The 14609-nt window shown below is 39.0% G+C and overlaps 1 protein-coding gene across 2 annotated transcripts in view; it reads left to right on the top strand.

Annotated features, from left to right (window-relative positions):
• acot7 (acyl-CoA thioesterase 7) overlaps positions 1-14609 on the top strand; it is a 54229-nt gene that overhangs the window by 21129 nt on the left and 18491 nt on the right. For both annotated transcript variants that reach the window (XM_072366208.1, XM_072366207.1), the window contains exons 5-6: positions 515-629; positions 1347-1433. In XM_072366208.1, coding sequence (XP_072222309.1) covers positions 515-629; positions 1347-1433 — 202 coding nt within the window. The remainder of the gene's footprint in view (positions 1-514; positions 630-1346; positions 1434-14609) is intronic.

Raw genomic sequence — 14609 nt, 5'->3', positions numbered from 1 at the left:
AGCTTCCCGAACCTGGAAATTGCTCACCCCCCCCCCCCCCCCCCCCCATTTAAATTTTGGAAAGACCAGGGACCATAAGCCTGCAGTGTTAGAAAGAAGTGTTCTGTTGAGATAATGTGATGTTATAAGGACTTTAAGTCCATTGTATGTGTGGAGAAGGATTTTAAATTCCCTTCTAGAATGAAAAAGAAGCTAAAAATGGTCAAATATGAACTCTATTGCCACTTCCTCATATGGGGAAACTCTCCAACATCTCAAAGTTGAATCTGTTTTGTCCAGAAGGGGATACAATTGAATCAAGCAGATGAGCTGGGCTCGTCAACAGTTGCTGAAAACACAAAGTTACAGTTATTTCTGCATGTGGAAGTCACACCAGATACTGTGACTCATATATAACATCTGATCATTTTCCTCAGTAATAGAATGACTAAGTGTAACATTTTTGTCTTTCAAACATATAGAACAACTGAATACACCTGTGAATTTGTCCTTAAAGTATATCTGATGTTTTTAGTATGCTAGTGCAGAACAAGAGGAGGAAGGCAAGAGGCGCTATGAGGCCCAGAAAAAAGAGAGACAGGAGACCAAAGCAAGGATTGAGGAGGTGTTCCCCCCTCCACCAAACCCAGGTAACATAATATGTGAAATTACCAAACCAATCTTATTGCCTCTTAGGACTTGTGTTAAAAGGGTGTTGTCGCATGTGTCTTGGTGTTCTGTCTGTGTATCCACTGCTGTTCCTTTCACAGGTTAGTGCTGTTTTAGTGAGATGTAGCACTGCCAAAAACAGACATATAAATGTAAAATTTTACAGCATCTAAATTTGCTCAGATATGTGTAACCGATTGGATTTTTGGACAATCGTATGACAGTTTTTTTTATTTGTTATGTTGTTGAAACAATTTGCGCTCCGTGTTACTGCTTGATACAAAGATGAAACAAGACAGTGAAGAATTTTCTCCAATGCTCCCAGTAGTGTACTGTTTTTTACTTTAGCCTTTGCAATTGTGAAACATTAACACCTACAGGACACAACAGAATGATCTTCCAATGTGGTACTTTTGGTATATGACTATATTCAAAAACTCTGATTTTTGTCACGTTGGTTTAACCACAGAGGACACACCAAAAGGTATGTCATCTGCATCAGCAGGTAGCGCGGTACTGTGTTGTTGTGACTTTTTGTTGAACTGCATGCTTTTATTTGGTGCTTTTGGATGATTTTTGGTTTTGTTGGTATTTGTGTGCTTTGGTGATACACTCAATATTTCTTAATGCAGAATCCATTTTTTTTAACATTTCGTTTGTTGAGTCCATGTGTGTGTGCTTGTTTGTTGTTATTGCAGAACTGCACACAGTTGGCTCCAGCCAGTCCAGTCTGATCCAGTTGATGGGCCCTTCAGACTGCATACTACATGACCATGTTCGTGGAGGTGAGTCCACTTGTTTTTCATTTCTAGAGTTAGCTTTGAGCAGGTTATTTGGTGGGCTGGCTGTTTTCTTGACTAACTAGAGAGTTGGCAACACGAGGGGACACTCACTTGAATAGATTATGGTTGAATACTGTTGCCCTAAAGACTGAAGTTGTCACAGTTTGGAGTAGATGCGAGGAAGTAGGACCCAGGTGCAAACATGGGGCACGACCCAGGAAGTAACATAAAACTCAGTTTATTTGACAATAGAAATGAAAATCACAGCCAAGCTGGAATACCAAGAAACTAAACTTGTAAAACAACAAAAACTAGACTGTAACCTTTACACTGGGGCAGGACCGAGACTGACTGGGAGAAAACATGGGCACACCGCCGGGTTAACTCTTGGTACATCGACAGAGGATCTGGCAAGAATGAAGAAAACTGGGAGACTAAATATTGTGGAGAGAGTGATTTAGTAAGAAGGTACAACTGAGGATAATGAGCACAGGTGAAGGGAGTGGAGCTGATGACTGGCAGGAGGGAACTGAGGAAAGGTGAGGAAATGGCAAGTCTAAACTAAAAAACTCAACAGAGACGAACCAGAAAAAAACAGAAAAATACATGGATCATGACAGAAGTTGTCCTAAAGTAGTGTTTCTCAATTCCGGTGCTCATGACCCACTGCCTGCATGTTTTCGATGTTTCCCTCCACCACACCTGATTCAAATGATAAGCTCGTCATCAAGCTCTGCAGCGGCTAGATAAGGAGCAATTCATTTGAGTCAGGTGTGGTGGAGGAGGGAAACATCGGAAACATGCAGGGCAGTGGGTCATGAGGACTGGAATTGAGAAACACTGCTCTAAAGAGTTTGGATCCAGAAATAGTCCAAGTATAAACCTACAGAATGAATCTTAACTGTAAGGAGGGTTTCCTGGGCAGCCGTTCTGTTGTCACCAGGACCAAGAGTCACAGTAGATGAGTCTGGAATCAATGAGAGTGGAAGCAAGAATCTTTAGTTGATAATATTATTTAATACAGTGTACACAGGGTTATACAGCTCGCATGCATCAGAGATAAGACCTCGGACAAAGAAACCAGGTTCTATTTATACTCTATGGTATACACGTCTGTCTTTAGGTGTTATCTTCCTCATATAATTTCTATAAGGAACCTCCAAACATCTTGGCTCCATCATGACATGTCATAAGTTTTCTCTAAAACTCCTAGTACCATATATCTCATGACTGACCCCTCCAAGGTCCTGCAGCATCAATCAGGCCTGGCCTCTCCTGACACATACTATCACTAAACATACATCACACCTTATGTCTATGACTGAAACTTAAATTTATAGAGCAGCTAACTTAAAAAAACTGATGATAGAAATCCATTCTGACACTATAAAAGAAAGCAAACGCATGTTTCATTTAAACAGTCCAACCATGGAAGGATGTTGCATCACATGAGGCCAACAGCTATCCCTTTACCCCTGTGAGTTGATTTCTGTTTAGATTCTGGTGCTCCGTCCATTAATGGGCCAGTTTGGCAGCTCTAATGTTCTGTGGTTGAGAGTAAATGTAGATGATCATGCTGCAAATGAAAAGATCATCACCATCAGTTTGACACCCGCGGTGCAAATATATTGCTTTTTTTTGGCTTCTCCTACAAAACTCTGCATTACTAAGTTTCATGGTTCTCAAATATCCTCACGCCTCATGACCAACAGTGTTAGCAGAAGAAAACTCAAGGTGATTGTTGACATCCTGCCCTGTATAAAAAAAGCAGATAGCAATTTAACAAGTATCTGTAGATTTTACCAAAGATCAGTAAATTGTGGAAATATCTTTTTGTTTTGGGTATTTCTGCCCTCTGGTGATCGAAAATATCAATTTTGTGTTTGGTGCTGAAAACGTTCAGAAAGCCATCAGTAATTGATGGAGACATTTTATTAAAAGATGTGAATAAGAAAGGGTCAATAGAAATAGTCTTATGATAACTGAGTAAACTTCCACTACTATACAAAAAAAGAGTAATTTTAAAGAAGACTTGATGTACATTAGAACGTACGGAAGCAACTTTACAAATCGTGTCTAACCTGACAAAAATTAGAAAGAGTTGACTGACCAGCTGTTTCCAGTCTGATTTGGCAAACAACAAATTTCCCTGACTGACCAGCACCTTGCCAGATATGATATAATATTCACGTTATTACCAGAGAAAGAACTAATTCCTAAGCAAGAGATCCCTCCATTTTTCTCTTGTAGACGGCAACCACAGTTGTTGCTTTGTTTCTTCTTGTAGTAAGAGGTCTAGATTTCGATGAGGACAGCTACTACTTTAACTGAATTATAACCATTAGCAGCGTAACCTCGACTGCCACCTTCTGGTGACACTTTGTAACCTAATTTATTTGCTTCAGACCAGTCAACAAAGTGTGTCTGATTCACATTTCTTTTTTGAGGCTTTTCAAAACTTTTCAAAACTGGAAGTGTTTTTTCTATCGGGGAAGCTGTTTTGCAGTAAGCCTGAATTAGCACATTGTTGTGTTAATGATGGCTACATTCTTACAGTATGTATGTAGTCCTCAGGCAACATAATGGCCGACCCTACTTGCTGAAGGGGTGAAACAGTAGAGAACATACCGAACAGCAAAGAGTGTTGAGCAGACAGAGGAAAATTTCCAACTGAAGTAGAGGTGAGAACTGGCAGAATGAGAGGCGCCAAGTAACAAGTGATTAATTATGTATGTTCAGGATGTGTGTGTGTGTGTTTAGGTGTATATATGCTGTATATGAGGAGTCTACTTCACTGTCTTTATTTCACTTCAGAGGTTAGCTTATGAATAATGTAAAAGGTTTTAGAGCCTTTGGTAGAAACCCGACAGACACACAGAAGAATCCTAATTTACTCCAAAGACAAAGGTCCTTAAGGAAGAATTCGATGGCTTTTATTACATCTTTTTTCCTTAGTGAATGTTGAAATAAAATGTGCTGTTGGCTTTTGCCTAGTTTGACTGTGAACACTCCACTGCTGTGAGCATGGCTGTAATGGGGAGGAATGGAATGACAGGTATGAAGCAGCAAATAACCAAGTGGAACAGCATGTGGAGAACACAAGGTTTCTGTAACAGGACATTCATTGTGCTGATGCAGTTTCCAGTTCTGTGCTTTAAGCTTGTTGTCTTAAAATTTTAAATTGACCTAGTTGGTTATTCGGTTAGCTAAATTTCTCTGTGAAAAGAGACTATTCTTATTTAGATGTTGCTTGGAAAGAAATGCAATTGAGATTCAACAGTTTTCTATGCACATCTGACATAGCAACTCTCAGTTGTAGCACTGTACAAATTAGCATTATTATATTGGGAGGGACTGGATAGTTTAGTGATATGATTCCCACCTTTCATGTGGGAGATCTGGGTTCAAATCCCCTGCATGAAAGGTAATGTCTCCAGTAGGGGTCCTTAGGCAAGACGCCCTTACCCTATCTGCCTACCTGTAAGTCGCTTTGGATAAAAGCGTCTGCTAAATGCATAAACATAAACATATTGTTTCTCTGTGGCTGCCTTCCCCAGATGGATTTAATCCACAATTCCCCCCACAAAAACAATGTTTTTGAAGTACTTTTGAGAAAATGAGAAACAAAGGTCAGACCAAACAATCCAGAAAGCAAATGAAGATTACAGGAAGGCTAAACAGCAATCAGATTAGTGCATATCATAAGTTCGATAGAATTCGATACAATAGTAACCAAAAATCTTGTTATCTGATGTTCTGAGCTTCATTAAAAAAAGAGATACAAACCGTCAGCCACTATAAATCTTTTGTGCTGTATTCATAACAAATCAAACATTTTATCAGCGCAGTGCAGATGCTTTCTGTCACTTGAGGTGTACTGTTTCTGTCTGGATGTTCCTGCCTTATCTTTGCATTTCTGTTATGTCAGCTAGGTAAAGAGGCCATCAGAGTGATGCCACGTAGTGGGAAGGAAGAGCAGCAAAGGGATGTTGACTTAGAAACAGAGACAGTGAAAAGGAGACGAGCTAAAATGGCAGAATGGGAACAAGACAGCGCAAGGAGGGACAGAGGGACAGACAGCGCTGCATGTGTCATGGTTGCCTTTTTAATTTGGAGAGCTCAGTGGAAAATCTGTCCAATTAAATATCAAATGTGGGACAAGCATGCAGGTTATTTAGAATATACACACACACTATTGACTCTTTCATGCCATTGCTCATTAAGCGATGTTCCCTGTTGCTCGCTGCTGCTGCTTTTGCTACGCTTATTTTGTTTATATAACAGAGTGAGGTCAGGCAGCCAGGGTGCCTGTTCTTTTTCTCTCCTACCATGTCTTACAACCCTCTGCTACCAAATGTACTGTATCTCCAGCCTGAGGAACCAGAGGTTTGACAATTATGCCAAGGTCATTAGTGAAGGAGAATACAAATGTTTAATTTTTAATACCCTCTACTAGACTGTTGTTTGGCTGTTGTCTTTGTTGTGCAGGCATGACATTCCACACTCCTGTGATAAAATGTGTTTTTTCCCCACATGCATACTACTGTATCAGCATAGTTGCATATGGTTGAAGTGTTATTTTAAATTCAAATAAAAAGCAGTGGGACACAAATCATTTACACTCTGTGTTTAGTTGAAAATAGAGCAAATATAACATTTAATATATATATAACATTCAAACTGAGAGATTCTCATGTAGAATTTCCAGTTAGCTGCTTGTTTCTGGGACAATTTTGGGACAGTCTCACAGCAAAAACTATGTAATGTTTAAACTGCAACTTTAACTACATAGTACTATTTAAAATAAATTTGCAGGCCAAAGTGCTTTACAGAGTAGTGGCAATACAAAAAAAAACAAAAAATACACAGACTAAAAGAAGAGCAGCGCATTACTTTTAAAAGAAGATTTTTTTGTAGCAATACAGTACTGATAAAATTGAAAATAAAAGAGAGAAGACATAAATAGTTAAAATATACAAAAAGAAAAAGAACATATGAAACATTATGACACAGAAGGATCTGTAAGTTAATTATAACCTCTTTTAGAATGGAAATCTTTATGTCTCGTCTTAAAAACATAAGTGGTGTTAGCATATCTGCTCAGACTGGGAGCTGGTTTCACGGGAAGGGAGTCTGATCTCTAAAGACTCTGACTTGTTCGTTCTAGACTTGGAAACAGAGGGGATAGGCTGCACTCTGAGAGCAAAGACTTCTTCTGGGATTATAAAGAACGATAAGGTCTTTAAGTTAAGATGGAGCTATGCCATTAATGGCTTTATATGTGATAAGGAGGATTTTAAATTCACTAGATTTTACCCGGAGCCAATATAGACTTACACTGGAGAAACCTGGTCTCTCCCAGCAGTGCCACTCAAAACCCTGGTGGCAATATTTTGGATTATCTGAATTTTGACAGAATGATTTAGAAAGGCATTTCAAATTCCATCCATCCATCCATTTTCTATGCCCACTTCAATTTAAGGATCACTGGAGCCCGTCCCAGCTGTCTTTGGTTTTGAGGCTGGATACTCCCTGGACAAATCACTGGTTGGTCACAGGGCCAACTCAGAGACAAACAACCATGCACACTCACACTCACTTTTAGGGTCAGTTTAGAATAACCAATTAACCCTGCATGTTTTTGGATGGCGGAAGGAAGCTGCAATACCAAGAGAGAACCTGTGTATGCACGGGGTGAACATTCAAACTCCGCAGAGAAAGGCCCTTACCTATATTTAGTGCTAACCATCATGCCACACATCTTCATGTTTTTAAAATTGTTCCAGAAAGAGAAAGGCCACTCTAGAGACCAGTCAGCTATAAGAGTTAAAAAGTAGAACATTGCAGTAAATCTAAGACTTTATATCTTGAGCACAAGTCTGTAACTTTAGAAACTGAATTTTAGTTTTTACTTGTTTCATAGAAGAATAGAGCTAGGTGTTGTCAGCACACCTGTGGAAATGCATATAATGTTTCCTGTATGATATTTCCAAAAGGAATCATATGGAGGGAGAACAGAATTGTATGCTATGTATGTTATTAGTAGACGATACACCATTTAAATGTAAAAACTGGACTCTATCAGATAGATATGACTTACATCAACTGCAGCACTGAGTTCTGACAGTATCAGTACAGAAACAGAACTGTTGTCAATGGCACGAAGAAGGTCATTTGTAGCGTTATTTAGAACTATGGTGTCCTCTATGTTCTGACTGAAACCCTTCATACAAACCTTTATTCTTTCAAAGGGCGAGTAATTCATTTAGAACATTTTTTTCAAGAATTTTAAAGACGAAGGGAAGGTTACATATTGGTTTGTAATTGGCAAAAACATCAGTATCAAGAGTGGGCTTTTTAAGCAATGGTTTAATAATAGCTAACTTTAACTGTGTTACATAGCCAGTTGTTGAAGGAATATTTCACGGCTGATAAGGTTGTTTTTCAACTGACCATTAACAAGTTTGCATTAAAAAAGGCATCCCTGTGAAAGACTGCAGACTGCAATTGTTAGTTAGCAAAACGTTTGCTGTATTTTTAGGGCCTGAGCTGATTTGAGTCAGACTGAGTTGGAAACCATGGAAGGTGCCCTTGGTTTATTAATTTGTCTCAGCAGGAGGGTCAGGGAGAGAGATCTCAAAATTAATCACACGGACCCAGAACTGTATATGATTAGATACCACCAGTAAATTGAACAATTGTGTTGATGCTTGTGGGGTATAGATTTCTTGTGCGGTCGGCAATTGTCGGTTGATTGACTGTGCATGCACTGTTCTGCAGTAGGAGAAAACGCCTGTTTGCTCTCTGCTGTGAAGCATTTCCTGATGAAGATGCAAAATATTTTCACCAGATTTTGAAAGGCGAAAGCTGGTACAGCTGCTGCTGAAATGGTGGACGTGGTTATTTCATGGAAGTCTCAAATATGCCAAACAAAAAGTTGGAAATATCAGAGGACTTCACCTAAAACCCACCTCACTCAACTCTCTTAGCTGCTTTGCACTTTACTGTGTTGCTTATTCTTAACAGTCTACCCGCCTCTCCTCATTATCTCACGCTCTCTTCTCTCACTCACTCCCCTCCTCCCTTTGTGTTGTGAAGATGCTACCACCTGTTTCCATGGGAACAGCAGTTGATTGTCACAGCTGGAGGATAGTCTCATTAAAAACAAATACCCCACCCCCTGAAAAAGCGAAAACTAATAGTACATGTCGTTTGTAGTTTTCCTTTGTAAAGTTTTATCATGACAAAATATTGACTAGTGTGTGACAGCGTGTGTTTTCGTGCCACTGTTTGATGGGCCGGGGAATAAGCATAGAACATCTTGTGGCTGTATAATATTTATCCCCTGCTCTTATCTGTGATCTATACTCAGTGAGTATATAAACATGTCAGTGGCTGACAGAGAAGAATTGAGGAGACATACAGTCTATTGGAGCTAATGTGATCGACCTTTGCGTGTATTTGTGTGTGTTTTGTTCCCACTGTTTTCAAAACCTCCTGTCCTACAAAGCCACCATTGATTCAAGCATAAAATTCTTAATCAGCCACGTGGGTGGCACTTATTCAAGACTCTGTCTTTAAAGTATCTTTAAAGACTGGGGCATGCAAGTGAAGACTTTCCGCATTTCTCAAATTGAGGCCTGCGTTTAGGAAAAATAAAGAAAATAGAGTAGAAGTTGCAAGGACCTTTGTTTTTCTGAAATGCATTTGTGCATGCATGCATTTTGCATTTTTTTTGTATTTAGCATTTGCATTTTTGTCATGTTGCCGGGGTTCAGCTGGAGGTAGGTGAGTGATACTCACAGTTCATTGACATAGATATTATTATTCATATCAAGACATCTGCTCTACCATCTGGTGTAAAAGTGCACTAGTAGCCAAAAGTCTGCATCACTTTACATTTTATAATGAATTATCTGAAATGATACAATATATAATGACTTGTTAGTGTAGGGTGTGGTGTAGTATAACAGTATTTGGGTTGTGTCAGTACACAGTGACACAAGTGTTGGGTGTGGTTACAAGTGCAAAGGTCCTTCTCTTGTCAGAACATAAGCCAGAGAGGGCAGTGAAACACAACTTTTCAGCCTTGATATCAAGCATCAAGGCTTTTATCCCCAGGGAAAACATGCTCAGTAGGTACTGGTAATTTTTGCTGCTATCAAAAGAGAAGCATACGGCACCTAAAGCCCCTACTAATCACAGGGCATGGCAGCCTGCATCTTGAAAGGTGAAACTGTGGGAAAAAGTTCAAATGGTCTGTTGCTGTCAGAAAGTGGTAATTAAAGGTGACTTAGATGATTATATATTTTTTTCTGTTAAGACAAATCTTCTCTGATATGAATTTTAGTAGTTGTATGGTAAGATGATGCTTTAGAAGGGACCAAATTCGGCTTTTGAAAAGTGATGGAGACACGTCCTGTTTCCTTTGGCTAATTTAGCTAACGGGTTTAGCCTAACACAAAATGGTCCTGTTGTTTTTTGTCTTTTTATTTAGAGGTGGGATTAACAACTATGTCATATATTTGGAAAAGTGATGTGTAGAAGCAGATGACCTTTACCATCACAGCTGGGGGAACATGCTTTCATCTGACAGAATTTCCATTGCAGAATTTGTATCACTGTGATTTTTCCAGTATTGTGGTATGCATGACGTTTTCAGTTAATAAAACTGTAAGCAGTGGATACAATTTGCAGAAGTTAAAGACACTTTCACATTTGCTGCAGAACAGCCTATTGCTCCATAAAGCTTACCAAAAGGGAAAATTGTGAGCAAAACAAACAGCCACCAACAAAAAAAAAAACAGCTTATGGGAATTTCTAAGAGAATGTGGGTGGGTTTGGTGCCTGGCAGGAATGTTAACAGAAGAGGTGTCCATAGTAACAGCTCATTAGGAGGCAGTTTGAGTCGTTTGATACTGTCCACGATTAAAGTATTTGTTTTGGGAGGGGATGAGCAGGATGGGAGGAGATAGAAAATCGTCAATAAAGGTAGGCAGAAGGTAAGAAAAGGAGAAAGAGGGAAGAAACAAAGGTATGAAGATAAGAGGAGCTAGTTTAAGAAGTGGCAAGAGAACATACGAGAGAGGCTGAAGTCACTCATGCTTTGCTGTCAATATCCCTCAGTATGGCTTTTAATAGTCAGAACCTCATATACAGTAGTTTACACTGTAAGTGATCTGGTATTAATTAAACAGCGAAGTGATTTTGGGAAATTGTCACAAGACTTCTAGTCACAGAGGTATTTGCCCAGTGGCAAACTGGGCTGCACTGGGAACTTGGTTGCTAATTGCTATTTTTCCCCATTTTGAGTGAGCTGTCTTTCCTCTTTGCACACCACCCCTCCCCTCCTCCCTGCCTTTTGTGTTCCCACCCTACGGCAAAGGGATAGTCATAGAGTGCCATGTCATCCCTTGAATGTGTAACATCTGGCCCAGGGCTGTCTTGGCCTAGTCTGTCCTCATTTGCAGTCTCACATTGAGGATCACTTCAACCTTCTACAGTGACCGTATGAGGAGGCTGCTTTTTGCATCATTTGTTCCTCTGATGGAAGTGATTAACAAAGACAAGGATCTATGGTCCTTCAGGACAATGAAGCCCTTCCCCTGCTTTGGTTTGCCATTTTGGTCAAAGGTTTTCTTTGCAAGTTGATTTTGTATCCAACACAATCTCATAATTACTGTCAGACAAATATGGACGAAAACAAAAATAAAAGATAGATGTCTTTAAGATCCAATACAACACATGACATTTGACTGCATTATATTAGAATGTAAAGCAATGTCAGACACAATCTTTAAAGAAATGGTAACAACTATGATCTGGAGTGTTTGAATAGAAGAAATTGGACTTGTTTTCTTGGTTCTTAAAGACATTTCACCTCTCATCTAAAAGGCTTCCTCACTTTTATGATTTTATGGATTTATGGTTTGGAGATGTTCATGTAGTCCTGTTCATTCAACCTTCTTGGTTAGCTATGCTGAAGCTTCTCATGCATATGGCCAAATGTTCAATCTACTGTAGTGTGGAGGTGTAGATTGAAGCAGTTCTCCTCAAATGTCTCTCATCAAAACAAGTGTCCCAGTTGTTCTTCTTTCCCTTTTCTTCATAGTCTGCTATGTTTTTTTTTCTTCATTTGAATGAAGATCGATCCATGCACATAGTTGGTCTGTTTAGCCTGTGTGGTAACAAATGTTTTGTCCGCAGAAGGCCTCTGTGGACCCCTGCTGACTAGTTAATATAATTGAATTTACACCACACAGACCTTGTGCATGGGGTACATAGAAAATTGCCTTCAGGATTAGAAGCTGTTGTTTGGACATTCGCACCTCATTGCAAAGAGGACCTTTGCCTCTCCACCATCCCATTTTAAATATGATTACTGTTTTTATAGACAGAAGCTTAGATGGGTCATTAGTTTTCCAGTGTCATCTATTGTAGCCAGGCATTATGTGAAAGAAGTGGAAAGCAGTGTACTGAAAATACACTGAACTTGGCGTTTCCAATATATAAATACATATCTCTAAATCCTGACCCAAAGATGCAAAAGATAGCTGCCTTTTTTAACTTTACTGTAAAGTAAGAAGGACAGAAACCTAAACCAATGCCCTCACCATAAAGGGAAAAGGAAACCAACACAACCACCATCAATATAGCACTTCAAACCTGTGGATGCCCAAACTGGAACTTTATTAAGAAATCTGGAAAAAAAACACAGCACAGAATCAAACGCAGTGAAAAAGAACAAAATAGACAAAAGACAAAAATATTGTCATTCCCAATAAAGCAAGTGGGTCTGAGAAACTTAGAAGGATCTTCTCCAAACATAACAAGAGCTTTTCAAGATGTTTTCAAGATGCCCTCCAAAGACACATTAGGTTGTTTTTTACTTTGTCAATGATCTGGACTTTGTTATAGCACCTATCCATATTCCCTTTAAATGAACCATATAATGGTTGGGCAGTTGCAGTGTCAAAGCATTCATTCAAACTATGGTTGAAAGATTTCTAACTTTAATGCAGTGTTTTCATTTAATTTCATAATCTCATTGAGGTTGCATCCATCTCCATTAAGTGTTTCAAGCCCAGACATGACCACTGCAGCTTTTGAATAGCAGCAGCTAGCTGTTCTTTGCACCCTGGGGAACTTTTCAATCTTATGTGGGATCCCATCAATTTTCACAACCAAGCGGAGATGCAAAAAAGAGATTGGTTTTGGAAAATGTCTTGCAGCAGCTTAAGGAAGGAAGTGATATATTTCCTTGCCCACGCAAAGCTTAAGCCTGACACCGATCATTAGCCTCACTTGGAGAATATGCCTCAAATATGCCCCACCAATCAGTGGGTTTTTTGTCTGAGTCAAAGATGAAGGTGTATATATGTGAGGGAGCAAAAGATCCCGTCATGCTGTGTGACCTGAGTTTAACTACCTGTTCATACATCACAGTAAGAGCTTAATTCATCATTCAAGCTCTTTTCTATTTGAAATATCTGGTTGGAAGTACACAAATAAGTGCACTGTGTGCCTCATAATAGATAAATATTAGAATGCACTTGTCTATATCATCAACAGAATAAAATGAAAGTGATGCTCCAACAGTTTGTGCGAGGATGTCAAAGTAATTCCATGTTTAATTCTTAATCAACTTCGTGGGCCCACTTCTACAGTGAATGCTGCATTTGGGAGCAAGCAGCACATTCTGTTTGTACTCCCACACATTTGGCTGTCTTAAATAACGCCACACAGTGCAGATGGTACGAACCTTTGGGAGCAAAATCAGCCTCCAGCAAAGCACAGTTATTGATTTTCTGTAACATGAGAAATACATAATACTCATAAGGAAACGACTGGGGCAACTGCAGTATGTAGTCTGACTATCTTTAAATGAGCATACATTCACAACACATTCATCACATGCTCACTGACTGTCTTTAAGATGAGAAGCAGATGTCATCCACTTGTTTTTCTCATCTCCATCCCACCCACTCCATACAAGATGTCCCACTTTTTGTGAGAAATCAGCAAACTGTTTCCTTTACATATGACATCAGCATCTGAGGCTGTGTGTGGCACTGGTGTAGAATTCCTGTCTCCACTTTCTGAGCTTTGTTCCATTAGAGAAATAATTGAGTTTAAGCCTTACTTCAATATCTAAAGTTTTGCTGTACAGATTGAAAAAAAAATAGTTCAGATTATTGGAAAGTTTCCCATGTGAGACAGTGTTCTGTAAACTTTTTGCATTTCCTTTGTATAGTTGTAGCTGATCAAATATCTCTGTCCCAGTGTCAGTGCAGGAAATGGTAGATAAAAGCTGTACACAAGAATGAAATGTCCTTTGGCTGATGTTGACACATGATTAATATTGCTGATTTACTAAATCTTATCCTATGTACTGGAATTTTGAAGTTCACATTTGATAACTGACAAGAAAAAAGGCAATACTTTGAATGTTAATTTCCATTTCTGCATGTTATCTGCTAAATCTATAAGTGTTTGAAGTGTAACAAGAGTGCATCATTTTACTGACGATTATGTCCTTAACCGTGTATTGAACAGAAGTCGTAAATTTCTGCTGCTTGCCTGGAAAATGGTTCCACCTCCTCAGAATCTTTTTTGCAGATGTATCAGAAAATGTTAGGTTGCTTGTGAAACAGTCACATGCACGCAGAGTTTGCAAGAAAGATGTAAATACATTTGATTTTACATGTTTAAACAAAAAAGTTAATGCAGTTGATAGTGAGATAGGTCCAGACTATTCTGCACTTTAAAAGATGTTGTTTATAGTCGACCAACAGGTTGTAATTTGGAGAATCAAAGGAGAATCAGACAGCTTAAGCTCTATTGAAACATTTCATGTTGGCTGTCAGATGATGTGCATTAGGCTAATGTGACATAATAAGAAGCTAATGTAGAGGAAATGGCAAGCAGATTCACTCATAATGTAGTTTATTGTAGATAGTTTTCTAATTGCATCAGGAAATCCACTAACTTCTACATCCAGTAATCTCATCTTTTTGAAATAGCGTATTTAATTACTACATTAACCCTAAAAGGCTTGTTTGAATTTAAGAGAGTGAGTATGAAGTCTAACCGGTAATGACAGGAGTGCAGAGTCCCAAAATTTGCTGTTTGGCGTCTTAGCTGGGTGAGATCACAATTAAACAGCAGTTTGTGCTGGTT

Source organism: Leuresthes tenuis, unplaced genomic scaffold (genome assembly GCF_036924035.1).
Source record: "Leuresthes tenuis unplaced genomic scaffold, fLeuTen1.0.hap1 SCAF_16, whole genome shotgun sequence".
NCBI classification, from domain to species: Eukaryota; Metazoa; Chordata; class Actinopteri; order Atheriniformes; family Atherinopsidae; genus Leuresthes; species Leuresthes tenuis.
The sequence above is the reverse complement of the archived record's forward strand: the minus strand, read 5'-3'. Positions and strand labels throughout refer to the sequence as shown.